This window comes from Rhinolophus sinicus, chromosome 5 (assembly GCF_057876585.1).
Source record: "Rhinolophus sinicus isolate RSI-liver-muscle chromosome 5, RSI-T2T, whole genome shotgun sequence".
Lineage (NCBI taxonomy): Eukaryota > Metazoa > Chordata > Mammalia > Chiroptera > Rhinolophidae > Rhinolophus > Rhinolophus sinicus.
In genome coordinates, this window is record NC_142505.1 from 13,593,810 (window position 1) to 13,621,424 (window position 27,615).

The 27,615-nt window shown below is 40.0% G+C and overlaps 1 protein-coding gene across 3 annotated transcripts; it reads right to left on the minus strand.

The window, feature by feature from the left end:
• Positions 1-912: 912 nt before the first annotated feature.
• Positions 913-27,425, minus strand: EXOG (exo/endonuclease G). Of its 3 annotated transcripts, XM_088798260.1 has the most exons (7): positions 27,231-27,368; positions 26,175-26,286; positions 25,490-25,639; positions 21,561-21,700; positions 19,897-19,973; positions 17,929-18,043; positions 913-3,226 (listed from the first exon to the last, which is right to left on the minus strand). In XM_088798260.1, the coding sequence occupies exons 2-7, from the start codon at positions 26,197-26,199 to the stop codon at positions 2,765-2,767; spliced, it is 969 nt and encodes a 322-aa protein (XP_088654386.1). In that variant the 5' UTR covers positions 26,200-26,286; positions 27,231-27,368; the 3' UTR covers positions 913-2,764. The 3 variants fall into 3 exon arrangements, with proteins under 3 accessions (XP_088654386.1, XP_074168700.1, XP_019583163.2); XM_074312599.2 differs by lacking the exon at positions 26,175-26,286 and having other exon boundaries at positions 27,231-27,423; XM_019727604.3 differs by lacking the exons at positions 25,490-25,639; positions 26,175-26,286 and having other exon boundaries at positions 27,231-27,425.
• Positions 27,426-27,615: the final 190 nt, after the last annotated feature.

Sequence of the window (27,615 nt, forward strand, 5' to 3'; positions counted from 1 at the left end):
GAGGGAGCGAGCAGGGAACAGAACAGCAGACCCTGGGTGAAGAGGAGTCAAGAATGGGTTGCTGACGGGAAGTTTGAGATTCGTGATGTGGAAGTCAGTGACACGTATGTACTTAGAAGGATGAAGCCGGGGACACAGGTGACACAGCAACACTCAGGGTCATCCCACAGCAGGGCTGCAGGCTGGGCCCAGCTCTGCAGGAAGCCATTCCCTCAAGAGCAGACTCTGTCTCTCCTGCTGGGCTCTATTTCAAGCTCTAAGGAGGAACAGAGGTTTTCAGTTGTTTGAAGGTCAAGGTACAATGGAAATGCTAGCAGTGATTTAGGGGCTAGCACACCCATCCTGCCTTTGCCAATATTGGGGTAACAGTCTCAATCCAGAGACCAAAATAAAGATGGCACTGTGAGTAGGCAGTGACTAGGGAGTGAGCCCCCTCACCCACAGAGGGGGCTTCCGGCAGCAGAGCCCACCCAGACTAGCTGTTCTTCCACAGCCTTTCCTCAGACCAAGGACTCCCTGGGTGCAAACAGAGCAGAAGGCAGGGGCCCAGGCTCAGCCTGAGAACTCAGCAGGACCCAGGGAGGGAGATTGGATGGTGATTTGCTCAGGCTCCATAGTGAGGGGCTTCTCTGATCAGAGGGACACATGTATGAAGCTGGGGAGAAGCCTAGGGGGTCTGCTGCATCTGAGTCCAAATAATCAAGTGCCACTGCGGGAAGCTGAAGTGATCTGAGCTAGAGTAAAACTCTAAGCTCTACCCAATATTCACATTTGAAAGTTCAGTTTGGAGGGCTCCTTAATTGAAATGTTGAGACAACATTTGAGCAGCACTGCTATATACCAACAAAATTTTTACATATAAAAATGATTGGACAACTGCAATATTAAAATAACAGTTCTTTTTCACAGTGATCAGGTAGCATTTTTCATAGGAACTGAAAATGTAAGATACTATCATTTATTGATTTAAAAATCAAGATTCTCTACCATCTAGGTGGAGAGAAAGGAGTGACACAGCATGGGAAGTAACTCCAAGGCTGCTGGAAATTCCGGTCAGAACAGAGCACAGCGAGAGGCCTGCGGGAAGGAAGATGGAGGCTTGCCTCTAGAGATGGGACTTCTCCCACACAGCTGCCCACTCCGGCTCCTGGAGAAACACCCCGACTCCACCATGACCTCTCCAACCATGAGAAAGTAACAGAGTTTTTTGGTCACAGTGACATTCTGACTCTTTACCCCCGAGCAGAGGACCAGCACAAGCTACGCGGATCGATGTGGTAAAACAGACTGGTATTAATCAAGCTACCGTGTTCTCACCCCCTAACTTCTTTCTTTTTTTCACCCCAAAAAACACAGAACAAGATTAATCACTATCATCTTACCTTTACCTTAAAGCCTTGGCATTTCTGTTAGACACAAACACCAAAACACCACACAAACTGTAGTGCTACTTGAAAAGATAGCAGTGATATGACACAAGTTCCTGCGCCCTATTTTAAGGCAGTTCCCTGTCTGCACTTACGACAGCCCATGAAAGGATTCCATGTAAACCCAAGTCTAGAAACTGGGCTCAGAAACACAGCCAGTCTCCCCCAGAGACAAATGTCTTTGGGTCTTTAGCCCGAACACCACCTGCCCTATGTTACCCAGGCAGACATGCAGGCACCAAGGGGGGCAATTCATGAGCCTGTGAATCAATGGGCAGACCTCCTTAGGTCCCTTAATCTTGGGAACAAAAAGCTCTCCTGGAAAGCAAGGAACATATCAATTTGGCCCCATCTGCTCACTAAAAGAATTGCATTTCTGGAGGCCAGTAAGGAAGGGCTATGAGAAACCTACGAAGCACTGTCCTCCAACTTTCAAATGCCTATGACTGTCTCTCCCAAGAGCTAAGGAGAGTTCAAATCAGAGGACATTAAAGTCCCTTTGGCTCGATGACAGACACGAAACCAGACCCTTCTTACCAACACCCAAGTGGGTATGTATTGCTGAGTCAAAAGCCTCTGAATAGGGGAAGATGTGACTGTACCTCACGCTTTCCTCCCTTAGTCCTGCGTGCCTCGTTTCTGGTGGGTTACTTCCTTGGGCAGGTAAACCTTGAATAAACTACTTAAGCTCGATTTCTGAGTCTCAATTTCCTCACGAGTAAAACGAGGACAGTGGTATGTCTCAGCGGGTCGCTGCAAGGTAACACATATAACGCACTGAGCTTAGTACACAGCACACACTAAGTGAGTGAAAGTGAAGTTGCTGACTGCTTCTACATGGCGGGAACGGCAGGTCCATGAGAGGAGGAACAAGGAACAAATGGACAATACATGTGCACAGGATCACGCACAGAGAGTATCTAAAAGCCATCTCTAAGACCAACTCAGGTCCTAGGGAAAGAAAATGTACAATACTGGGTTCCAGGAACACTGAGCAGATACATTGGATGTCGTACGATTTGGAGACATGAACATAAAATGCCTTCACATACAATACATTCAGAGGGACACAAACACAGTGTCGTCTTGTACACAGTCCTCCCATTAACCTGGCACAAGATCAGCCCTTGACCTGCAGGTGTTACAGTTTCCTTAACAATTAGCTCCCATGTCAAATAAAATACTACTCCCCAAAATTTTAGCTCTTTCATCTTTTGGGGAGTTTAGTCTTAAATTCAAGGTTCCATCGTTTCTTAAAGCAAAGCCACTGAGCTACATCAGCCTGAAGAGGACCTGCCTGCTTCATCACAGATGACATCCCACTTCTGAGATAAAGACTAGGCTGGCTTTCTCTCCAGGCCTCCTGACTGCTCCTTAGCTTTCAGTTCTTCCAGTTTCTTCTCATAGCGACTCATGAAATATCCATCGGGTTCAATCCCTGCGTTCTTCAAGTTTTCCATGACCTTTTCCAGTCGGAGTATCGAGCGGGCTCCCTCAATCTTTCTCGTGCTCAGGTACAGAGTGAACTCCTTGAAATCCAGGAGCTTACAGGTGTCCACAGAACAGATATTCCTGATATCACTAGTTCTATCCAAATGAGGAAAAAACACCAGTCCCGACAATTTCTCTAGGTCCTGAAGGCTCACTTGGAATTCACTTAATTGGGGTTGGAAGCCAATGGCTTCATTGGGAACCACAAAGGCCCCTAGCGCCAGCGGCTCAGTAGACACTGAGCTTCTGCGAGCCAGGATCACCTTAAAAAGGTGCGAGGGGACAGCCACATTGTCCTCACCAATCACCTGGAAAGCAAAGCAGCCACATTAGTCATGCTTATCTACGCTAGCAGCTCCTAAATTTTTGCTGACAAGACTTTAAATGCATTTCTGAAAATGCACTTGTAAGATAACCCCACCCCATCCCAATGAATTTAAATTCAACTGCCAAAGGTAATAATAAACCAAAATACAAATTCACAAAGATGAGCACTTAACAGGTAGCTTCTGATCACATTCTTTAAAACAATGCCATCCCAAAGAGCAGGGGTCAAATTTTCTGTTCTGTTTGAAGGACAAAGGAATGTGATGAGTGAGTCCTGGGTTTTTTAATGGACAAGAAAAGCTGTCATTTTTGCTTCGTCTCATAATCAGAACTTCTGTTGCTCTAAACATTTAAAGGTCAAAACTGCCAGCTTGGGAACTCCCAGCTCTAGAAATAAAAATATAGCCTTTGTTTACCAAATTCACTAGGGAGCTAAGCAAATAGCCTTTGGAGAAGCAGCCAGACATACTATATCAGTATTCCTGTCTCCCGTATTGCCTAGACTGTGGCTCATTTTTTAAATTAAATTAAGTAAATGTAAATGCTGTTTGCTCAGGGTTTTGCACACTCTCGGGCCTGCTATCAGACACAGAACTTCTGAATGTGTCATCAAATCACTTTGGAAAGGAATCCACACAAGGAAGAAGCCAGAACCAGAGTCGGGGTTGAAAACAACTTGGTTGCCTGTGTAGGTTGGCTGTAATAATGAAATACCATTGTTATGAACCCTTTTCAAATTTCCTTCCAATTGGCTTCAAAACCATTATGTTTTCTGAAAAGAACTGAACACCATTTCCTTAATGGTCTTCAGTAAAATGACACAATGCAACTACACTGTGCTCGTGGTACTCCGGCTCCCCCAGGCTCTTCCTGGCTAAGGCAGCCTCCTGGGCAAACCTGCCTGCCTCAGGAGGCCTCGTGGAGAGCCTAGAGAAGGCCAGGGAATGAGAGCTACAAAGGGTTCTTTTCTGCTTTTCCCAAGCTCCTACCTAAGAAGCCCGTAGCCATCTGCTGTCTGGCAGGAATGGAGGTCCCACTGCCAAAACCAACTGCCGAGCTGCAGGGAAGACCCATCCACAGGAAAGACTGCTGTAACAAGCTGTCTCTGAAGTTAACCAAAGTGGTGGTCAGTGTGCTGTTTAAAGCTTATGAAACTAAACAATTTATAGACACAAAATCCCCACACCCCTCCAACAAGTCATTTATGCAGCTGGGAAAATAAACGTACTTTTCAAGGCAAAAAATATATATATACTGAAGGTGAACTCCATGGAGGTCTACAATTAGCCCAGAGATCACCAACAGATGTTAATTCAAGAACAATGCAGCTCAGAGGTCCTGTGCCTGGCACTGCTGGAAACACAGAAAGGAGTAAGCTTTAAATACAGCCGGTGCCTGCTCTCAAGAAGCTTCCCACCTAGAGGAGGCGTCAACACCCAGCTTTCGTGGCAGGTAGAATGTGGTGAGGCGCCAATACAGAACACAAGCCACGGTGCTAAGGGGCTGGGTGTAGGGAAGTCAGGGACCAGTGCTGAGGGCACAGCTGCAGCTGAGCCACAGTTTACCAGGGGGAGAAGTTTAATAAACGGGCTTCAAGTGTTCCGGGCGCTGGCTGGGGAGCCACAGTTAAGCAAATCCTTGGTGCCATCTGCTGGATATTCTCTGTCACTGCAGCACAGTTCTCAGACTCCAACTGCAAGGAGCCTTAGGGACCATTCTTTTGATTATTTTCTCTCCTCATGGACTCTTCGTCTACAAATGGCAATTTTCAAAAACAATTAATTGGTCGTGTCCATTTGCTGCCAACCAGGGCTTCTATTCAAGTTCATTAAATTCCAGCCATAAGTAAAGAAGTTTGACATTTTAAGATTCAGGGCTTTACCTCAAGGAAATGTACCATTTGTATTAGGTTTTCAAAAAATCTCACAATTGCTAGAGGACCTCTATTACTTCTTTTTAGAAATCTCATGGACACAGAGATTCCTACTAAGAACCACAAGGTGTGACTCTTCCACGCATGACCTTACAATATTTCAACAAAGAAGTATAAAATACTATCCCTAGGAATAAACAGAAAAATAAAAATGTAGCTACTTGCTGTCCTTTCTGATTCAGTCTGCTTTGTTCTCAGGAAGTACCACGTTTCCCTAAAAATAAGACATAGCCAGACCATCAGGTCTAATGCATCCTTTGGAGCAAAAATTAATATATGACCCGGTATATTATTATATTATATTATTATATTATATTATTATGTTATGTTATATTATACCCATTCTTATATTATAGTAAAATAAGACCAGGTCTTATACTAATTTTTGCTCCAAAAGATGCATTAGAGCTGATGGTCTGGCTAGATCTTATTTTCGGGGAAACACAGTAAATATCTTTAACCTGTCTAACTTAGGGACCAGTCCTATTTAGAAGTTCAGAAAACCCATTGTTTCCTCCTTGAATTTAAGACTTAAAAAAGATTCTAAAATATTTCAGAGTTATCATCTTCTTTGTAGACAACGCAACCTACATCATATATTTTTTCCACTTTTAGGAAAACTAGAAAACTTTCAGAAAATGCTTCTAGAAACTACTAGAGTACTGAAGCAGAATGCTTCAGTGGACTCAAATCCCAGAGACCTAGCCAAGTCCTGGCTTTGCCACTAAGCTGTAAGTCCCGTTCACCGGTATCTGCTTTACTGATTCATAAATTAGGGAATGACAATCCCCAACGCTGTCTATCTCACAGGGTAGTTCTGAAGACATAAAGATGTGTTAGTTAAAAAAAGATTTTAAAATCTGCAAGATTTATATAAAAATTTATTTTTGTAGTGGATGCCATTCAAAAGCTAGGGATGCAACTGCATTTGGTACAAAAGATGGTTCTGCAGGGGACAGTGGGGCAAGATGTGATCAAGCCAAACAGGACTAGTTAAGGGCAGACACCAGGGTTTCAGGAGAGAAAGCAGGCCGACGCCCTAAGCAAAGACTCAAGGACTTAACCTCAATGAGTCTTTAGTATCAGTAAGTCAGCTACAATCCTTCTCATGTAAGATTTGGGTATAAAAATATTTTACAAAGGAAATCCTCGCTACTGTTAAAATACCAAAAGCACTGAACTCTTGTCAAGATTGCAACAAAAACTGGAAATCAACTGGGAGTGACTAGAAAACACAATATACACATATGTATATTATCAGTCATAAAGCTAGCACTCGCTCGTGACCTGAAGTTAGTTTTCATATACGCTGGCCGGAGCTTCCTTCCTTCCACGCAAGAGCCAGAAATGACAATTTGCTGCCTCCCCCGCCTGCACCCAGCCCACAACTCCACCTACACAGAGTTGGGCCTTCATGCGGACTCAGCGACAGAAGAGACTAGCAACAAACAACAGCCAAGTCTGTCATTTTTCATGTCAACTGTGCATCAAATGAAATACGAGGCGGCATCATGAGGAAACTGTACGCAACCTTGCTAGAATCAGACAAATAAAAGATATTTGGTTGCATTCCCCTGGCAGGACAAAAAAAGAAATTCCAAAAATAAAACCACTGGATACACCAAGAGACCAAGCCCTTAAAAAGTCATGCCACTCAAGTGAAAGAAAGAAACCACGATCGTTTGATAAACAGGGAATCCATACCTGAGGGCGTATGAAAAACAAGAAAAGCGAGGGAGCCCCATGTGTGGGAAAGTTAACAGGAACGTGGCGGACCAGCCCGTGTGTTACCCATGAAGCCTCTGCAGGTGCCTGTGTAGCAGCACAAACCCTGAGACGCCTTTCACCCTGGGTGCCTGCTCTGGGCAAGAGGGCGGGAGACTTCCAAGTCACAGTAAAGCAAGCACCACCTTCCCCGATTTAGGGTGGGGTAAGGAGACTCGTAACCAGTAAAATAATTTATTTTTCAACCAAAGCAAATAGGTATGGAAATGAAAAGATTTATCTATAGAAAAAAAGGAGATTTCAAAAAAATTACTCCCTGACCATTTCAAGTGATGCCTCAAGGTCCCTGGAGGCATGTTTTCAATTCCCTCCCCCTCTAGGAGTTGGGAGAGGTTCGGAAAGTCACGCTACAGAAGGAAAACCGGCTGTTAAACACTACTAACATTATTACCACCATCACCGACTTGAAAAATCTGAAGCTCACTTTCTTGTCAGGTCAGTTACACTGCTCAGGCCAGAATCTTCAGGTATGTTTCACTTGTCTGGAATCAATCTCTTCTTGAAACGTGCACATCAGACAAAGCACATGGATGACCTCAGCTATAATAAAGGGGGTGATTCTGATTAGAGCTGTCAGATGACTCACTTCTGATAAAATCACTGCTACTAATCTTCCCTTAGGCTCACATTCACGCAAGCCCTCTGGTGCTGTGATCCCTTCCCACATATTCTAACAGACATTTCTGCCTGGCTCTCAGGAATCCTCCTCTTGGCCCATTTTCTGTTCTTAGTTTTGCATGCTAGCAAATATCACTTATAACTGAGCTCCATCACACCATCTTCTACCTCGTTGCCTTAAGCTTCTATGTATGAAGCACACAGCAATCCCTTTACTGGAGACTTTAGAGAGGTTCAAAGAACAATGCTATGAATAATTGGCAATTCTCATACAAGTAGACAAACCCATATATGCATCTCCGCTTTGACAATTACTACCGTGTTTCCCCAAAACTAAGACGTAACCGGAAAATAAGCTCTAGCATGATTTTTCAGGATGACATTCCCTGAATGTCTTTTATGCGTCTTTTGGAGCAAACCTTAATATAAGGCCCGGTCTTATTTTCGGGGAAACACGGTAGCTATGTGACTTGGATTTGACCCCTCAAAACCTGAATTTCCTTGCCTATAAAAGAGATAACCACTACACTTCTATGTAAGGGCTGTTTGTGAGGAGTCAACAAGACAGCATGTATAAAGCTGCTTACATACTGTGTGGTACATATGGCCCTCAATAAATGCCAGTTCATTTGCTTCACTTCCTCCAAAGCATACACATGTATAGATAGAAAACTAAATGAACACCTTTATTTTTATTAGCCACATTCTCCTAAAATTAGGTTCAGAGTATAGTAGTAAATAAACAGTAAATATTAAATGGCTGGATCTGAGAAAACAAAATACTTCCCAGATATTCTGAACTGCCGTGCACAATTACAAGACATTCCCTTGGAAACAAGAATTCACAATTCAAGTATTTATTCTTTGAGAGGAACAGACCAGTCTCTAGGGCTGGGTAACACGGTGCCCCCTTCCTCAGCATCACTAAAGGACTTGATTTTATCCACAGCTTTTATTATCAATTGCTAGAAAACAGCTGAAGTTTTTATCTGGGCATTCAAGGTTTCTGCCAGCTGGCCCCAACCACCTTTCCTTTTATTTCTGTCTCCTTCCCTACATGAATACTCTAACCCACATGTCAGGAACTTACTTGTTTCTCAGCACATATCCTACCTTGTCCTATCTTTTCCCCTTGCCTACCGTTACCTCCCATGTCTGTTTTTCTCAACCAAATTATCCCAAGTTTCTATGTGTATGTATGTACATGCATACATATAAAATTTTGGGCCCAACTAAATCCTTAAAATGGCAAGTTGAGACAATTTTTCCAATTTCATTTATTAAAGGATTATATTTTGCTTTAGGTAAAGATATATGCTAATAGATATGCTAAAGATTTTTAAGTTTTAAAATTCCACCTGAGGCCAAGTCCGATCTGAAAAATAATGCCAAATCTTACAAAAGCTATGTTACTACAGAGAAATTGTTAGTGAAAAATAAAATAGATGAAAGTAGATGTCACTTCAATATGATTCCAAGAAAGAATGAAAAACTGTATGCCTCTACATGGATACAGACTCCTATTAACATTCAGCTTTACACACACATACATAACACACACAGTAACCTGCTATCTTTAGGACCACGGTCCATAAATCTCATTCTCAACAAAACATAAGAACATTGTAGATGGAGTAAAAAGGCCTTCCCAACAGTGAGCCACTAAAGGCAACAGAATTCACATACTTTGCTCTTTGGGGCTCTCTCCACTCACTACAAAAGGCTAAAAATAAATGTGGTGAACACACATGACAAGCCAAACGGCAGACCGAGCACTCAAGAATCAACCTGTCATCCAGATCTTGGTTTCTAAATTCCAATCCCCATTAAAAGGAACTAGGGCTCCCGGAGAAATGGCTGATCCCAGAGTTTGGCCAAGATAAGCCTGGAAAATCACGGTTACCGCCAGAAAGTAGAAAGTAAATCAACGATGAGGCTATATCAGAAGGACACAGGAGACAGCTTGAAGGGGCTCCTGCTAGCCAAATATGGGAAAATTTGAGCAACAAAATGAATACACAGTAAATTGACTAAAACTCACTGAATAAAATAAGAACCCATGAGTTCACATTGATAACAAATAAGAAGGAAAAGCTCTTTCTCAGTAGGATGTCAACTAATAAATGTAGAAGAAATAAGAATTAGAAAATCATCCTTTGGCAACCATTGTAGCAATCAATGATTCAGACAAGAATCACCAATGGATGCTACAACTAGCAGGTCAAAGTGTGAAGAGACAAAGGATACACGGTCTCAAAGTATTGACACAGATTACTAGCTAATTTCAGAGGGGACAATGGTAACGTGGCAGGGAAGAAATCTGGAGGACACCACCTTAACCAAGTGTTCAAGGCTGATATCACCAAGAAGGGGACAAACTGACATCACGTGCACGTCCAGATGTGACGCACTGAGGAGCACACAGGTCACCTCTGTGGTGTTGTGCCAGACGCGTAACGGAATCTCACCACGAGAAAACAACAGCCAGAGCCAGTGTGAAGAAGACACTACAAAACAACGGGCCTGTATTCTTCAAAAGTGTCAACTGTCATTAAAGAGTAAAAGGCTGCGGAACTAACTGTTCCAGATTAAACGAGGGTGAAGAGACATGACGATTAAATGTGATACACGATCCTGGATTGTATCCTGAATCAGTTCTCAACTGATCATTCCTCCCCTGAAATGCTTTCTTCACTTGCCTCCTGGGACACCACTGTCCCCTGATTTTTCTCCTACCTCAGAGGTTGCTCCTTCTCTCTCCTTTGCTCGACCTCTAAATGTCTGAATTGCCCAAGGTTCAGACCTCAGATCTGTTCTCTCCCGTCTATACTCACTGACATGAACTCATCATGGCTTTAAATACCATGTCTGTGCTGCTCAACCCAAACCACCTCCCTCTGAGATCCAAACTCATAGCCTGACTACTCAACATCTCCACTTGCACATCAAATAATCTCCAGTGTATACGGCCAGGACACAACCCCTCTCTCTAGCCTCCAAACACGCTCCTCTCTGGTCTCCATGGTCTCAGGCAGAAACCCCGGTGTTATCCTTGATGCGTTCCCTCTTCCTCCACAACCAGTCCGTTAGGAAGTCCCATCAGTTCTACCTGCACAGCACATGATAAATTATACCATTTCTCATCATTTCTACCCCCACCACCCTGCTCAATTCATTTTTATTTCTCATTTAGACTAGTCCATTAGCCTCTTAACTGGGCCCCCATTTCCACCCAGCCATCTGTTCTTCACATACAGCAGCCAGGCTGTGCTTTACAAATGTAAACCAGAGAATGCCACTATCCTCATCCAAACCTGACAAAGTGTCCCATCTCACTTAATACAACCCAGACTTCTTCCCACTGTCCGCCTCCCTGATTGACCTCCTTCTGCCCAGCGCCCACTCTGCTCTAGTCACTGGCATTCTTACTGCTCCCTGGACATGCCTAGCTAACGCTCACCCGTGCTTTTGCACTTGTTTGAAAACGCGTCATGCAGGTTGCTCCCTCACTTCACTTAGGTTTCTGCTCAATTTCACTTTCTCTGAGTGTCCCATCCTTTTCTTCTTTCCCACCCCACTGTAACTCTTTACCATGTTTTATTTTTCGATTAGGTTGGTGCAAAAGTAGTTGTGGTTTTTGCAATTATTTTTAACCTTTTAAACTACAATTACTTTTGCACGAACCTAATATGTGGCATTTTGTTTACTGTGTATCTCCTCCGCTACAATGTAACCTCCATGTAAAACACAGCCTTATGTATTGCTGTGTCAGAAGCACACAGAACAGGGCCAGGTACATAGCGGAAGCTTCATAAATATTTGGTGAATAAAAGGAGGGAGGAAACAAGTAGCGCAAATTAGAATGGAAGCCAGAGAGCTCCAAGAATAATGTCTTCAAGAAGAAACTGATTCACTTTTTTAAAAAGTAGTATAAGGTTAAATGATCTGAATTAGAAAGCAAAAGCATATTATTACACTTTTAAAAATAGTAATTACGATACACTGCTACCTTTACTTTCCACTTCTCAGATTTTTGTTAGTGGTAATACTTCTCTTTCGAGTGGCACAGACTTAATGATATAGGATTATATCTACTTCTCTACAAGTCCAAACATACCACTTACACATTCATAACACTATAAATGCTGGTTTTATACTTTCAATAGACCCAGGATTATAAACTCAAAGACCAACAAGGGCTAGACAGGAAATATAAATGGGTGAAATGGGCCAGGTAAGGACTATGGTGACTTGAAGAACACGCTCAGCAGAAGTTGCTGCTCTCATCTCGTGAATGGTGCCTTTGGGAATATACGCAAGTGCGACTGACCAGTCATCTGATTTTTTTAAGAAAAGTTAAAATGTGGACTTATGTGAAATCTCCCAATTATTAAACATTACCAACTAATTCAAAACAACATACTGTGTGAACCAAATGCCTCAGTGGGCTGGATGTGTCATAGGAGGCCTCAGTTTAAAGTGTTTAAACCTTTGAAGAATTGCCAGACTGTTTTCCATATGGGTTGCACCATTTTACATTCCCACCAGCTGTTTATGAGGATTCCAGTATACAACCTCTGGTACAGGGAAAGCTTGGACTAAATTATAGTTAGCAAGCGTAAATGTAAAGTGTCATAAAACTTGACAATACATAAGTGATACATCAAGAGGTAATGCATGTTATGTAAAGATATAATGTAAAGTTTACCAGTAGAAGAACTAAAACCAACGTGACTGGCAGAGATTGGAGCAGTGTGTGAAGTGAAATAAACAAATTTCATACACTTCACAGAGAAAGCATCAACAGAGACTGCTAAAAATTGACAAATCAAAGTTGAAAAATACAGCTTAACTCCCATCATTCTCAGATACAGAAAAAAACCATGAGAAGAACTGGAAAACTGGACAGTGGGTTTGGAACCAGAAGTGGGAGACTTTAGCTTTTCATTTTGTATTTTACCATTTGGATTTTATTACAATGTCATGTACTTTTATGTTTTAAGGTTTAATGTTTGCATTACTGTGTATTATAGTGCCATAACAATAAATTTTTAAATTTTAAATTCAAGGCTCATTAAAAGACTAGCGATTATGGCTTCAATGCCTTGGGGGGGAAAAGCATCAAATTAAACTATGTTTAATCAAATGTCTAATTTCACAACTTCTAACATAATATATAATTCAGGAAAAATAGGTTCAAAAACTTAAGATTAATAGAAAGGCACCTGATCTCTGAGGTTTGAGGATGAGAAAGGAGGAAAGAAAAAGAACCTCAGAAATCACAGGTTTATGGGTATATGTATCAAAGAACACAGAAACACCCTGATCTGTATTTCTCACACTCCCTATTAGCAAGTCCATGATTTCTAAAGCCACAAGCTCAGAATAGATAGAAAGATTGGTGTTTTGGCCATCATTTAATAACACCCACTTGCAAACCCTGCTTGGCAGTAGCCAGGTCTATGAAAAGTTTGTAAACAGTCATACATGCCTTTTGATGACAAAAAGAACAGCTTTTCCTAAATCCAGAAACACGTAGGCTTCTTTAGCAGATTATTCAATGAGAAGAATTTCCTACTAATTAATAGGATTATGATTAGGAAGTCATTACTTCTCTCCACATTTTAAAGAAAAGATCACGCAGTAAATGGTTGGGGAGTGAGAAAGAAGTGGTAAGTGAATACAAAAGATAGAAAAATATCAAGAGAAATCTAACAGGAATCAATAATGACAATGTACCATAAACTGAGTGTGGTAACTCAGCAACTCTTTTCACCTGAGGTCCATAAAAAAACCCCACAAAACAATCTCCCAAATTGGCCTCACCATTCCAAGGAATGGTGTTGTAACAGGTAATGTAACAAGTTGGACCACAGTCCACAGAGCATAGTGACATATCACAGTAATATACAGAGAAACCAGACACAGGTACTACCCTGTGCCCAGCACCAGGTTTACTAAGTAGGACCCAAACTTACTAAGTTTATTCAAAGATAGGCTTCTGCCGATCCCTTTTACCTTATATTCTATTCGTTACTGCCCTTGCTCTGGCTACAGAAACCTGTGCCCTAGCCAGGCTACAGATTGCGCCAACCTCGCAGTGAACGAAGCCACCAAATAACACTACCTGGAAGCCCTGGCTCTAGCCGTAGACAGGAATATAAAGCATTTCATAAACAATTGTAAAGAGACAAAACCAAGTAGGGTATTTTAAAACTGCAAAAGTGACTTAATGCTGACTTTGTTTATTGTTGGTGGGAATGTTCAATGGTACAGCTTCTATGGAAAACAGTATGTTCCTCAAAAAGTTAAAACACAGTACTACCGTATGATCCAGAATGTGAAATATAGAAAAGAAGGGAGAAAATAATCACGAATGTAGTTTGAGGTATGTCATTTCCATTTACATATACATTGCTCCCATGGGACAGGTACTTGAAGACTTGCTAAACTAAAGATTTGCCAGCGTGAGCATGAACGGGTCCTAGAAAACTAACAGAGATGTGGAAAACTAACGATACAGGGTCAGAGGCTCAGAATCTGAAAGAAAACACCTAAGGCCCATAAGGCTTTAAAATAAAAACAAAACTATTCCTCAAAGTACTCTCTTCAGAAAGCTGATCTTAACTGCCCTCACGTGTTTCATCACTATGACACTTAGGGTGCGGAGAGCTGACAGGTCTCTTTTGCAACACAGTTCAAGGCTACTTGAACATGCTTGAAGGTCATTCACTAATAAACAAGGAGAAACTAGGTAAGTCTTTTTAGTGGTTAGTTTTACATATTCTGGTGTAACAGGTAATTTGGTATAGAAAAGATATACTAAAATGTATATGCCGATAGATAGACAGATAGATAGATAGATAGATAGATAGATAAATAGATAGATAGATATACATATACATATACATATACATATATTTGTTTCATTCTGGATTAATTATAAATTTAGAAGACTAACACAAATCAGATTCACCAACTGTTAACACTTTGCCCAATTTGCTTTATCACTCTTTTTTCTCTCTCTCTGTTTTCTTTTCCCTAAACCTTTTGAAAATAAGTCATAGACACATCCTTCAGGATGTATTTCCTAAGAACAAAGATAGTCACTTACATAATCACAGTACAATTAGTAAAATCAGGAAATTAAACACTGATAAAATACAATTACCTAACCAACAGATCTCAAATGTTGCCAATTGTCCCACTAAAGTCCCTTTTAGTAACTTTTGCTTTTCTGATCTAGGATCTCAGATATCTAAGATCACACGATGCATTTTGTTTTCAAGACTCTTTAGTCTCTGTCAGCCTGGAATAGTCAGCTCCTCAGCCTTTGTCTTCCATGACACTGCCGTTTTTGAAGAGTGCAGTCAGCGGTTTCACAGTGTCCCTCAACTGGGGTTTGCTTGGTATTTCTGCGTGATGAGAGTCAGTGTTAGGCTTTTTGGAAGAAAGAGCACAGAAGTGACATTGTACCCTTAGTGAGTCACACCAGGAAGTACGGTTTATTCATAAGTGCCATTACAGGCAATACTAACCTTGATCACACGATTAAATGGGAGTTTCTCCACTGCAAAGTTGTCACTTCTTGCTTTGTTACGAATAAATAATTTGTGGGGAGATTCTTTTACATATACAGAGGGAGCCAAAAAAATGTATACACATTTTAACAAAGGAAAAAACTGTATTAAAATTACACTGATGGTAACCACTTTGAGCACCTCTTGTAATTGAAGAAATCAAACAAGACTTGTATTTACCTTTTGTTATCGGTATATATTGAGTATTACAATTTTAATAGTTTTTTCCCTTCTTAAAATGTGTATACATTTTTTGGCACCCTCTGCCTACATACATACGAGTATATAAGGAAATACATATCCTATTCCTATTATGTATATATGTGTGTCCTATTTATAATGTCCTATTCCTTATAAAACTTTCACTCACTACGTTTAGCATCCACTGATGAATCTTGTCTGAAGCATTACTATGATGACTACAAATGATTTTTCTAACTTTTTCATTCTTACAAATTTATTAATTGACATTCTACGGTAACTTTTCCTTACACCCATATATTTCCTTATTTATTGAAAGTACGGATTCTTACTTAATTAATAGAGCTATAATCCATTTTATTTTGATATCATATAGTTCCAGACAATAAGTTGGAGCTCCTTCAAACTGATTCCTATGCCCTTTTGACACGTCCTCATCATTTATTTGAGTACTTCCTTGATTTCTGGCACAAGGTGTTCCAATTTGAACTTTCTCTGTACCAGCCCTGGAATCAGCCATTTCTCCAGGTGCTGAGTTCTCTCAGCAGGAGATGGTTTTTTAAAAACCAAGATCTGGTCTCAATTGCTAAAAACTCATTGCTAAAAACATATCACTGCTTCTAGGCCCTTCTGGCAGAAATATGATATTTTTTATAAGTTGTATTTCTAAAAACTACATTCAACTTAAGAAAAATGTACTTTCCACTACAGCACCTGGCCAACACATATTTAGAAATATCCACACATAAAAAAATTGTTTAGTGAAATGCTCTTAATTACTGGTTAATTTTTCCTTTAAAACTTTGTATAAATTTTTCTTCTACACAGTAAGTTAGCCATATAAATCTTTCAATTCTATGAAAACAAAGCAATTCTATGAAAACTTTATCACTTAAGGTTTAGAAATCAAAGCTAGGAGAGCCCATTTTCCAATGGAGGATTTAACAAAGCTCAAGAACAATTAATATTTGAAAAGTAATCTTACCGGGAGCTCTTTAAGCCACTTTTTTCTTCTATTACAAAAAATACCAAAATTAAATTAACAAGCTGATCAAAGGACAGACTAATCCACCTAAAATGCCAACTCCACTGCCACTCCTTCGCTCCCGTAAGAACTACTGGCACACCCTGAGGGTGTGAGCACCTGTGTGAACACCTTGGATAGTTATACATCACTGCACATTTGATCCAGGGAAGCCGAGAACAAGCAAGTCAATGGGACAGAATATACCCTAAAGTTGTTTTTGTTTTCCTAAATCTGTTTCTCAGGTCATTCAATTTTATCAGATTCCCTCTTAAGTAATCATTTAATCTAACTAGCCTTTATTAAATATCCACTTTATTCCTAGAGCTGAGGTAGGTATTCCCTGCAAATACACCTCCTTCCATCCTCTCTTTTTATTTACTCTATCACTTCTTCCTCCTCGCTCCACTTCCTTTCCTACCCTGCGTAGATCTCACAGTGTGTCAATTCCGCCACCGTCCTGGCAGAATCCTCAATCTTAGACAGCAATAGACGTCTAAAGCTCTCACAACAATACACTCTCTTATATCTTTGATCTCTTTCCTTCAGTCTATAAAGTTCTTAAATATTTTGAACGTAAAAAATATACATCCTTTCAAAAAAATCTAAGTGTCTAAAAGAAAAGCTTTTCCTCCCATTTAGTCAATTCAATGAGCTCACCACAATCTGGATGCCATCTGAACTTTCCCTCTTCCTCACCCAAAAAGTTAATTCATGGTTACTCTTTCCTGTATTTCTCTGTTCATCCTCACTCCAACTGCTTGAGTTCAGCACCCCTTGTCTGTTCCCATAGGGACTACGGCAGCAATGTCCCAACTCATCTCCTTGCCTCTAAGCTCTCCTTCGAACACCCCCTTCCTCCGCATCTCTCTACACCATGCTGCCACAATACTCTTCATGTAGCCCAAATCAAATCACGTGTCTCACGTTTAAACAAACCTATGATTTCTCAGTGTCTAAAAATTAAAATCTAAGTCTTCCTGGAATACAAAGCCCTCTATTATGTGGCCCGTATTCTAGATATTGTTGTAGAAAACCTCATTCCTTAAGCCACCCATACTTCTTGTAACATAAGCTCGTTTTCATCAATGGGCCCTAAATCCCAGAACCACGCTGCTGACCACGACTGCCCTATGCTCATACTGCTCCATCTTCTAGCATTCCCATGCTCGCCCCACTCAGTTTACTCTTACTCATCTGTCAAGATCTAGCTCAAAAATGTTTTCCTCTGTTAAGTCTTCCCAACCCACACAAATAGGGTTAGTCAGTCCTTTTGACACCATTTCATCTATGTATTTATCTCTATGATAGCATATCACATTTTAACATAACTAACTGATAACCTGCCTGCCTCCCTTTCTAAACCGTGAGCTCCTTGAAGTAATGGTTGCTTTTTAACCCATCGTATCCTCTATGCCTATCATTCCTTCCAACAGGTGTTCAATAAATACTGTTCAATAAACAAAATGAAACGTAGAAGACAGGATGACATAATAATCTCATACAAACCGCATAAGCCTGAAGGTTAAAACAGGTCCCTACCTGGTAACTAACTATTTTCTTTCCATCGCCTCCAGTCTGAGGTAAGGTCAATGGTCCAGACACAACCCAAACATCTTCAAACCTCTCCGTCAGCTCTCGACAGTACATTTCTATTCTGAAAAACAAGGCAAAAAAATTTATAATATTCTGACTTAAATGCAGAAAAGAAGCAAAGCACATCAAGTCCCTAGGAAAGATGTCAAGAATACTGAACTAGAGAAATTAATGTAAACAAGAGAATATAGCACAAAACATTTATTTTATAAGCATATAAGCAATGTTTTCCCCAGCTGTTTACTACACAAAAAAACTTAAAAGTCACACACATTAATACAACTATCTACATTTTCCTGTGTGTGCATTCCATGTACATCTTAGAACTGAAATTGTTTTGTTTTCTCCCTTATTTTTCTACACTGTAGTTCTCAAACTTTTTACAAGAATTATGTATCATTCCAACATGTTGATATACCTTTTTATTTAACCATTCCTGTTGTGGGACAATTGGGTTTATCCTAACATTTCTAATATGTAATGCAACATTGTGTTAATTCCTTAGGATAAATTTCAAGGGCAAGAATCACTTTATTAATTATTTTAATGACACTTAATTATGTATAAAACTAACATTTTTAATGGGATTGTCCCAATTTACTCTATAAACTACAAACATGACATAGCACATAGCAGTTTCACAGCAATCTTTACAACATTGGGATTTATAGTTAAAACATGTTTTTGTTTATTTACTAGATAAAAATGGCAAGAAGTTGTAATAAGCACTCTTATAATGCAGTTGAAAGTGATTTATGAAATAACGATGCATGTCACCATCCCTCAGTTTCCTTATCTAAAAAGTAAAATCAACATTATATCCTATAGAGTATATGCCCAATTACAAGGAAAAGTTTTCATCCCAAAAATATAACCCTTAGAAAAGGAAAATGTTAAATGTTTCCATAGGCATGCAATCAGCCAGAATATGAAAAGAACAAATATCCCAAATGTTCAACAAATAATCTGTAAGACAAAGGGAAACCCACAGATTAAAAGAGACTAAAGAGAAATACCATCCAAATCTATGTGTGGATCCTGATTCAAACCAATCAACCAAAATAAATAAATAAATAATAAAGACAATCAGGGAAATTTGAATACTTATAAAATTAGTAATAAGGAACTGCTGTTAAATTTCTGAGAAGCAATAATAGTTCTATTTTAAAAGTACTATAGTTCTATTTTAAAAGAATCCTTACCTCTACAAATATATATTGAAATTTTTATGGCTAAAATAATATATCTGTGACCTGCTTAAAATAATCTGAGTAGGGGGAAAGGAGAGTATGCAGACAAAACAAATATGGGCCGTGACTGATAATTGCTGAAGTCTTCTTTAGCACACAGGTGCTCTCTTATTTTAAACCACAAAGAACTGTGGGGAAAACACAACAGCTTGAAACAACCTCAATCAGTACTAGTTTTAAATGTTCAAAGAGAGCCCCTCACAGAATTGATTAAAAGTTATCAGAAAAATGCAGAAGACCCAGATGATTTTATACTTAGGAGATATCAAAAACAGATTAATGGCTTTGTTTAACTGTACCAAGATTTATTTTTATAAAAAAGCTCAGCAAGTCCTGAAATATAAGTAAAATAGAGTATCCTTTGGACATATTCAAAAATATTTTACTGCCTCGGTAGTAATATTTTGAATAGTTTCTTTCGGAACTTGACTTCTGACCAGTGGCCAACATGATCAAAATGGCTGTCTTGAAGTCTGTTCTCCCATAGAAAACTGTGCTCCCCAAACAGAGCAAAGAAAACTAGTCTGAAGTATTTCATGGAAGTACTACCTTCAGTAACAACTTTTGAAAAACAAAGACAGAAGCAGTTAAGCACACTAGTACATTCTCCTGTCACATCACTCATCTGTCACAGAATCACATTTTAAAAACTTTCACCCCTCACCTGTTCCAATATCCAGCATTATTATCAAAATTCTGAGGTACAATATTAGAAAGGTAAAAGGTTTCAGCCATGGCTTTCTGTGAAAAGAAATAAAAACAGTAACTTGCACTGACATGCCTTCCCTTTGAGCAATTTTACAAAGCACAGAAAAGAGTTCCTTATTCATACATTAGCTCTAGGCAATTACAGCGACTAGCTCAATGATTATTCAAAATAAAGACTATAACAAAAGAACTAGTTTGGTGTCCTAGCTCTCTTTATAATTTACAAAATTCAAACCTACAATGTAGACTCTAAGAACTGAAAGTTTCCAATATAAAGCTAAAGGGTAAATTCTGGTTTTAAGTCTCTGGTAAAGAGTTTCTCAAAGGTCGATTTTCAGGAATTTTATTTAAGTAGCATACTGCAAACCTATTAGTCCAGAAGTGGTAGAGAAAAATTCCTTGTTCTTCTGAATTTCTGGCCATTATGTGTTCATTCATTTCACACTTCTGACCCATAAACACAAGGCTCCACCACTGCACAAGCAGACCACCTTTCATTGTCCTTTCCTTTACTGCAATTCACAGATGTTGCATTTTTTTTACAAACTGAAGGCAAGACCCTCCACCAGCGGATTATGACTCGCTTCATTGCGATACTGGCTTTATTGTGGTACTTGCTGCACTGCAGTGGGCTGGAATTAAACCCACAGTACCTCTGGGGCATGCCTGTATCTCCTTTCATGAATCTACACTAACTGCCAATGCCGCCCATGCCCGTCGCTTCAAGCAGTGGCTCTCGCCCTTGGATGCACACTGGAGTAACCCAGGGAGCTTTAATAATATTGATGTCTGGGTTCCACCCCCTAGAGTTTCTCATGTAACTGCTCTAGGTTACAGGTCTAGGCATCAGAAACTTTTAAAACTTGCTCTGGTGATACATATCCAAAGTTGAGAACCACTATCTTAATGACAATAATCACTAACAATTCATGCAATAAATGTCAATGACATAAAAGACATCTATCTTTTTGGCAGAGAAATTATCCTAAATTAAAGGAGAGAAATTATCCTAAATTAAAGGAGATTAGAGAGACATGACAACTAAATGTAATAAATGATTTATAACTGGATGCTAGATCCAAAAAGAGCTGTAAAAGACATAATTTTGACAATTTGGTAAATCTAAAATGTGAATTGTATATTAGATATTATTGTACAAATATGCAAAAATACCTTTGTACCCATTTCTTGGTATAATGATTCTCTTGTTATATCTACAAATATCCTCATTCTTAAATGATAATCTCCTGAGCAATCTATTTTGGAATGAAGTGTTGTGGTGTCTGCAATGGTTAAAATTATATCTATATATATCACAATGTGTTTGCTGTACTCTTTTCAACTTTTCTACAGAGCTGAAATTTTTCAAAATAAAAATGAGTAGCTTTAGTGCTTATTGGCTTTCCAGTTCCATTTTACATAGCATTAGTTTTCCTCATTCAATTTGTTTAAAATGTCTCAACACCTGAGCATAAAAAGCAATCAATGTCAGGAAGAAAGATACAAAACAGAGTATAGAAATTCTCGTTTTAAGGTTTGGCTCCTAGGTTTTTAATTGCCAAGTCCCATGGTACAATAGCAGCCCCATATTCCCAATCCCTCCCCCCAAAATATGCCTACAGATGAGAATTTGTTATCTCCTGCAGGAGCCATGTGTCCTCGTGACCACCCACTTCCAATATAGTCCTTGTTGAAGGAACTGAAGGTTGGAGGGATGTTGGGATCAGGCTTGAATTTACAGTGTTTTCTGTCTGCGTCACCTGAAGAAAAACATAGAAAATGTGTTTTGTTTTAGTGGACAAATATCCCTCCTGTTCCCTCACATCTAAGCAAGGCAAGCTCACTGCTGCTGGCCGGTATCTCTGGGCAGCTAGTACTCAGGGACCACATGCATATCTCGAGTTCCTGGGATAGTTCAGATACTTCATCTGAATTTAGCAAGGACCAGTCTAGGAAAGAATGCTTTTCATACAGTGTAGCTCTCATATACTTTTGTTTCTGGCCTTTCAAGTTAAAGGGGGAAAAAAAATCCCCTGCATAGTAATTACATAAAAACAACGCGCAATCAAATATCTGAGCTGCTTAAATAGGAAGCACAGCTACTAAATAAACACTTGCTTTTTAAAAAGACCCCCATGTATTGTATTTTGTACAACTGTATTTGACAAGTTAAATGTACTGAAATAATGGATATATATAGACACAAAACAATTTGTTCTGGGCAGGCACAGCCCAGGGGAGGGGGAAAGTGTCTCCGATATCTTGCTTACTGCCTCGTAAGCCACGACAAAACAAATATTTAGGTTATGAGCTCAACCCAGAAATTCCTGAAACAAAATATATGAGTATCACATAGGAGAAAAGAAGTCTCAATTTTACTTGAATCCTGATACCTCCAGACTAGTTTGCCACAATGGACATCAGCAAATCCTAACATTACATTTTCCACTGTCATTAGGACAGATCTTGTTAAACAACAAAAATTACGAAGACAAATTAGAATATAATCTGGCTGCTACTCAAAAAAGTATAAAATGGAGATCAATGAAGTCACTGATTCCAATGTCATTTCATTCAGCCAAGAAAAATTTTACTTTATTTTTTTTAAAGATTTTTACTAAAATATAGCTAACATACAATATCATATTAGTTTCAGGTATACACAAGTTATTCAACATTTATATACCTATATGTGATCACCATGGTAAGTCCAGCAACTATCTGACACCGTACCAGGCTATCACAATACTATTGACTATATTCCCTATGCTATGCGTTACATCCCCATGACTTACTTGTTTTATACCTGGAAATTTGAACCTCTTATTCCCCTTCACCTTTTTAATTTTTCAATTATAGCTGACAGCAAAAAAAAAATTTTAATTCTGAGATCCCAAGGTTCAGAGTAAAGTATCTAATATCTAGCCTTTTAGAATCACTTCATAAAGAAAAAGTGACTGATAATACATAAGAAGCATTAATAAACTTTTCCAAGTGTCATTACCATTGGAAGCGCGTCCTCATATGCCTGGTTATCTATGTTTGGTGCTCACTGCCCTTGAAAAATCATTTGTGGGAATTTCTAAAGGCTTAGGATGAAGATGCCTTCCTGGAAAAAGAATGTAAATTCACTTCCATCTGCGGCATCAGCAGGGGAGGACCATACTAAATCAAGCCTAGGGATTAAGCTCCCTTGATCTACAAAGGCTGCATGGCTTTGGGTTACAAGTCTGCATGATGGCCAGTTTGTGGCCTCAACTTCTCCAGAACAAGCTTTTTACTTTCCTTTTTAACTCTTCTCTGCTCAGGGCCAAGACAACCTTCCATGTAGTCCTTCCCTGTGGTGGGCAGGCAAGTTAGTTCTGGCTCATCCTTCCCCACAGGTGCAGCCCTCTGGGGTTCCAGGTTAATGTGGGGAGGATCTCCTAGAAGAAAATCTACTTTGGATGAGCTCTAGGTCTTGCTTCAGTCCCCCTCACCCTATAATAAGGCTGCAGAAACACAGGCAATGTGGCTTTGCTTGCCAGGATGGCCTTTACCTCTCTGGATTCTGGCTTTCCCTCAACTATTAGCCTGGCAATTCTCCACTGTCATATTGGCGCTTTTTTTTTTTTTAAGTGATTTTTTTTTTTATATATATACTTTTTACATACCGCTAATAACATTCTTGTTTTCAGCAGGGGAGTTAGTCTGAATAACTTAGTTTGTCATTACTAAAAACAAGATGCTTTACACTCAAATCAAGTAAATCACATCTATACCATGTTTCTCCAAAAATAAGACCTAGCCGGATCATCAGCTCTAATGCGTCTTTTGGAGCAACAATGAATATAAGACCCAGTCTTATTTTATATTATATTATACTATACTATATTATGTAAGATGTGGTTTTATAATAAAATAAGACCGGGTCTTATATTCATTTTTGCTCCAAAAGACGCATTAGAGCTGATGGTCCAGCTAGGCCTTATTTTCGGGAAACACAGTATTGTTTCCTGTTTTCAAATATTAATTGGCTTTATTTCACCTCTTCAAAATTAAACCACTTACAGAATTTATATTACAAAACTCAGTGCTTACATGCCTCTGAAAATGATAACTGAATAGCAGAATAAAATTAATTTGTAAAGCCAAAATTCTTTCTATCTTGGGAAAATTTCTATATTTAAAGGAAGCTCATTAGGCTTGAGACTAAATCAAATGAATTTCTCTTGATGTAAATTTACAATTAAGTCTCAGCTGCAATGATAAAATTGACACCTCCATCAGTTTCCCGCTAGCAGCAAGCACAGTCCAAGCCTCCTGCCATTCTGCTGGTTGCTGAGCACTATCTGAAGGCACACACTCATTTTACTACCAGCATTTTAATATACGTAAACATAGCCTGCATGTAAACCAAAGGAGATATAATCTGTGGGTCATACAGCAAATTAAAAGGCAAGTAACCAAATGGGAATAAAACAACTATGACAAAAGGTAATGTCCTTAATATACAAAAGAATTCCTACAAATCAATTCAAAAAAGAATATCCCAACTGAAAATGGTAGAGTAATTCACAAAGAAAGAATAATTCACAAAATATTAACCATCACTAGCAATCAATAAATGCAAGTAAAATCAGCTATTAAATTGGTAAAGCTTGATAATGCCCATTATGGGTGAGGGCCGGGAAAGACAGGACAAATAGTGATGATAGGAATGTACTGGAATAATCGACCCAGAAATCAATTTGACAATAAATATCAAGATCTGGTCATCATAATTACAGGAATCTACCAACATATGAGGACACATGAACAGATTTACACACCTGCCTAACTCTCCAGTCTCATTTCACATCATGTTCCTTTGTTCCTAAAGAAACAAAACTCTTCACATTGGGGCCTTGGAAGATGCACCTGTGCTTTTCCTTCTGCCTGAAATGTTCTTCTCCATATCGCATGGCTCACCCAACTCCTCTGCTGAGGTAATTTCCATCCCCCCTTCAGGCCACTTTCTCAGAGAAGCTTCGCTAATCAAAATCAGATTCTCCTGTTATAATCTCTCATATCATTTACTGTTCCTTAATTATACAAACCCAACTTGCAATCACTTTTCCTTCAGAAGAGTTATTACGTGTAATTATACATTCATGATTGTGTACTTGATAGGTCAACCCACCCCCTCCCCAACTCAAAGTGCCATGGAGGTAGAGACCTTCTCCTCTGGTCACTGATATATCCCCAAGGCTTAGCACAGTGTCAGACACATGACAGACACTTAAAAAACATTTGCGGAGATAATGAATGAATGGTGCTCATTGCAGCAATATTTATGACAGAGCCTTCAACGCGTATGTCAAGATACGGATTCTCTCAGTCCCTGAGACAGCTGGGAAGGGTCTGGGGCTCCCTGGCTGCCAGGCAGGGTCCATTTATATAGTGAGTCATACAAACATCATCATTTCCTAAGTGTGCTGTAATGTGAAAAAGGTTGAGATTATTAATAATTCTCCTTGTTCTAAATCTAGAAACATCTTTCATCAATACTTTTACTTCTAACCACCTACCCATTATCTTGCGTTTGGATATATGTTCAAGAACCCATCTAGGCACTCGTTTTGACTGATCGTAAGACAAGGCATGATTAGTGTAACACCTAGTCTCTGTTCCAGTTAAAGGGAATCCAAATTGTTCCAAGAGAGCCTTTTCTGAAGAACCTAAAAACGGGAGGGCGGGTGGGACAAAAATAAAAAGTTAATGATTCTTATTAGGAACAAAAAATTATAAGTAAAGTAAGACTTACAAAGGACTGGCTCAAAAATCTAATCAACCAGGAGATCTCATTTTTGCAATTACTTATAACACAAAGGAGAGACAGTAGACAAAATACTGGTTTTATTATCAGTTGTATAATTATATCGAGATAAACTGTAACTATCTCATTAACTTTTAAATAAGGAACTGATCTTACTGGTCTTTCACAACCAATTTTCAAATCTCTCTTCACAAAGTACTGTGAATACAAAAGCAGCAAAGTAAATACTCTTGTCACAACTAGTCATTCATATGGTTGAATAGGAAAGAGCCTACTTACTTATTGTTTTAAGAATTAGTGTGGGGACAAAAGCAAAGCCTTTCTAATTTTTTTTAAAAGGCCATCATTCATTGACACTCGGCCTCATTGTTCTGATACTGAAGCAGGGGTTGTGTGCTGCAGTGAGACAGTGACAAAATTGGTACTGTGTTTCCTACCTAGTGGGAGAAACCAAGGACACATTTCACAGGGAGTTGATTTCAAAATAATCCTTTGTTGACGCCTTCTCCAGTCTTTCAACCAACCAGAGTATGTAGGGTAGTTTTCTTGCTAAATGCCAGTGACAGATGGAGCAAATTAAATTAGTTTGTCAGGGAAAATGTAAAAATGAGCATGAGTTCATTTTCTTTGTCAAATATAAGGTACTCCTGGCAACCTGAGCATTTATATACTTTGAAGAAAAGCTAGCAGGTATTCATGCATTTGAACGATGATAAAATGAGAACAATGAACTAATCTGCTAAAACCATTCATTCATTCACTCATTCATCATTCATCCATACTTACTGAACGCTGATTATGTAGCCGGTACAGCGCTGTGTATATGGCGCGGAACAAAACAGACATGGTTCGAACAGACATGGTTCGAGCTAACAATCCAGTGACCGAGACATTAAAACATACATGGCGTGATAAATACTTTGGGGGTAGAAGACCAAGCCCCAGGGGAAAGAAGTTAGTGAAGGAGGCAAGCAAACGCAACGTGGGGAGAGGAAGCCGACCAAGGGACTGGGTAAGCCGAAAAATCACAGGCCGGAAGAATGGCGAAAGCCACCTGTCATGCGGGGGTCTCTGGTCCCGCTCCCTGCATAAGAACGCAGGATATGGTGAGGCCAAAAAGAAACACCCACAGAGCCATGGATAGGGGTGTCACACCACTATATTCTCGCTGGTGGCTGGGTTGGAGACACAGGGAGCAGGAGCTATGCGACCTTCAATCTGCCGTCAGATTCTCTGCCAACCCACCAACCTGCGAGCTGCAATCCGCTCTTGCTGGCTCAGCCATGGCAGTTGTATCAGTGGCTGATGGCCGACCAGTAACAGCTGATGGCCAACTAGTTACAGCTGATGGCCATCTACCACCTGAGCCAGCACCCCTCCACGTGAGACCGAGAGCCTGGAAACCGCTCTCTGGGACTCTGTCCCACACCGCGCGCGCGTGGAGAATTTCGGATACCTGGATCGGGGAAGGGAGATGGAACTGACAGACTTACCTTCTGGCTCCCTCACCGCCAACGCTGCCTCAGCGCCCTGACTCCGGAGGAACTGCAAGGCCGTGAGCCCGGCTCCCGCGGCGCCCACTACAGCTCCTGCCACGAAGCCGCTCAAAAAACGCCTGGAGCCTCCCAAGCGGGATGCAAAACTTTTGGCAGCCATCTTACCCAGAGCACCTTGCTGTAGCGCATGCGCACACTGGGTCTGACGCCTGAAAGCCAATCACAACCTCAGGACCAAGATACGCATGCGCAACCTGAGCCTCTCAGGAGACGAGGCGCGGAGAGCGAGTGAGTGCGCGCCGTCCTCACTAAAGGCCTTGCGCGCTCCCTGGTGACAAACTTGGAAACCCAAGCGTATCGCCCGTTCGCCGCTGTCCCCTTG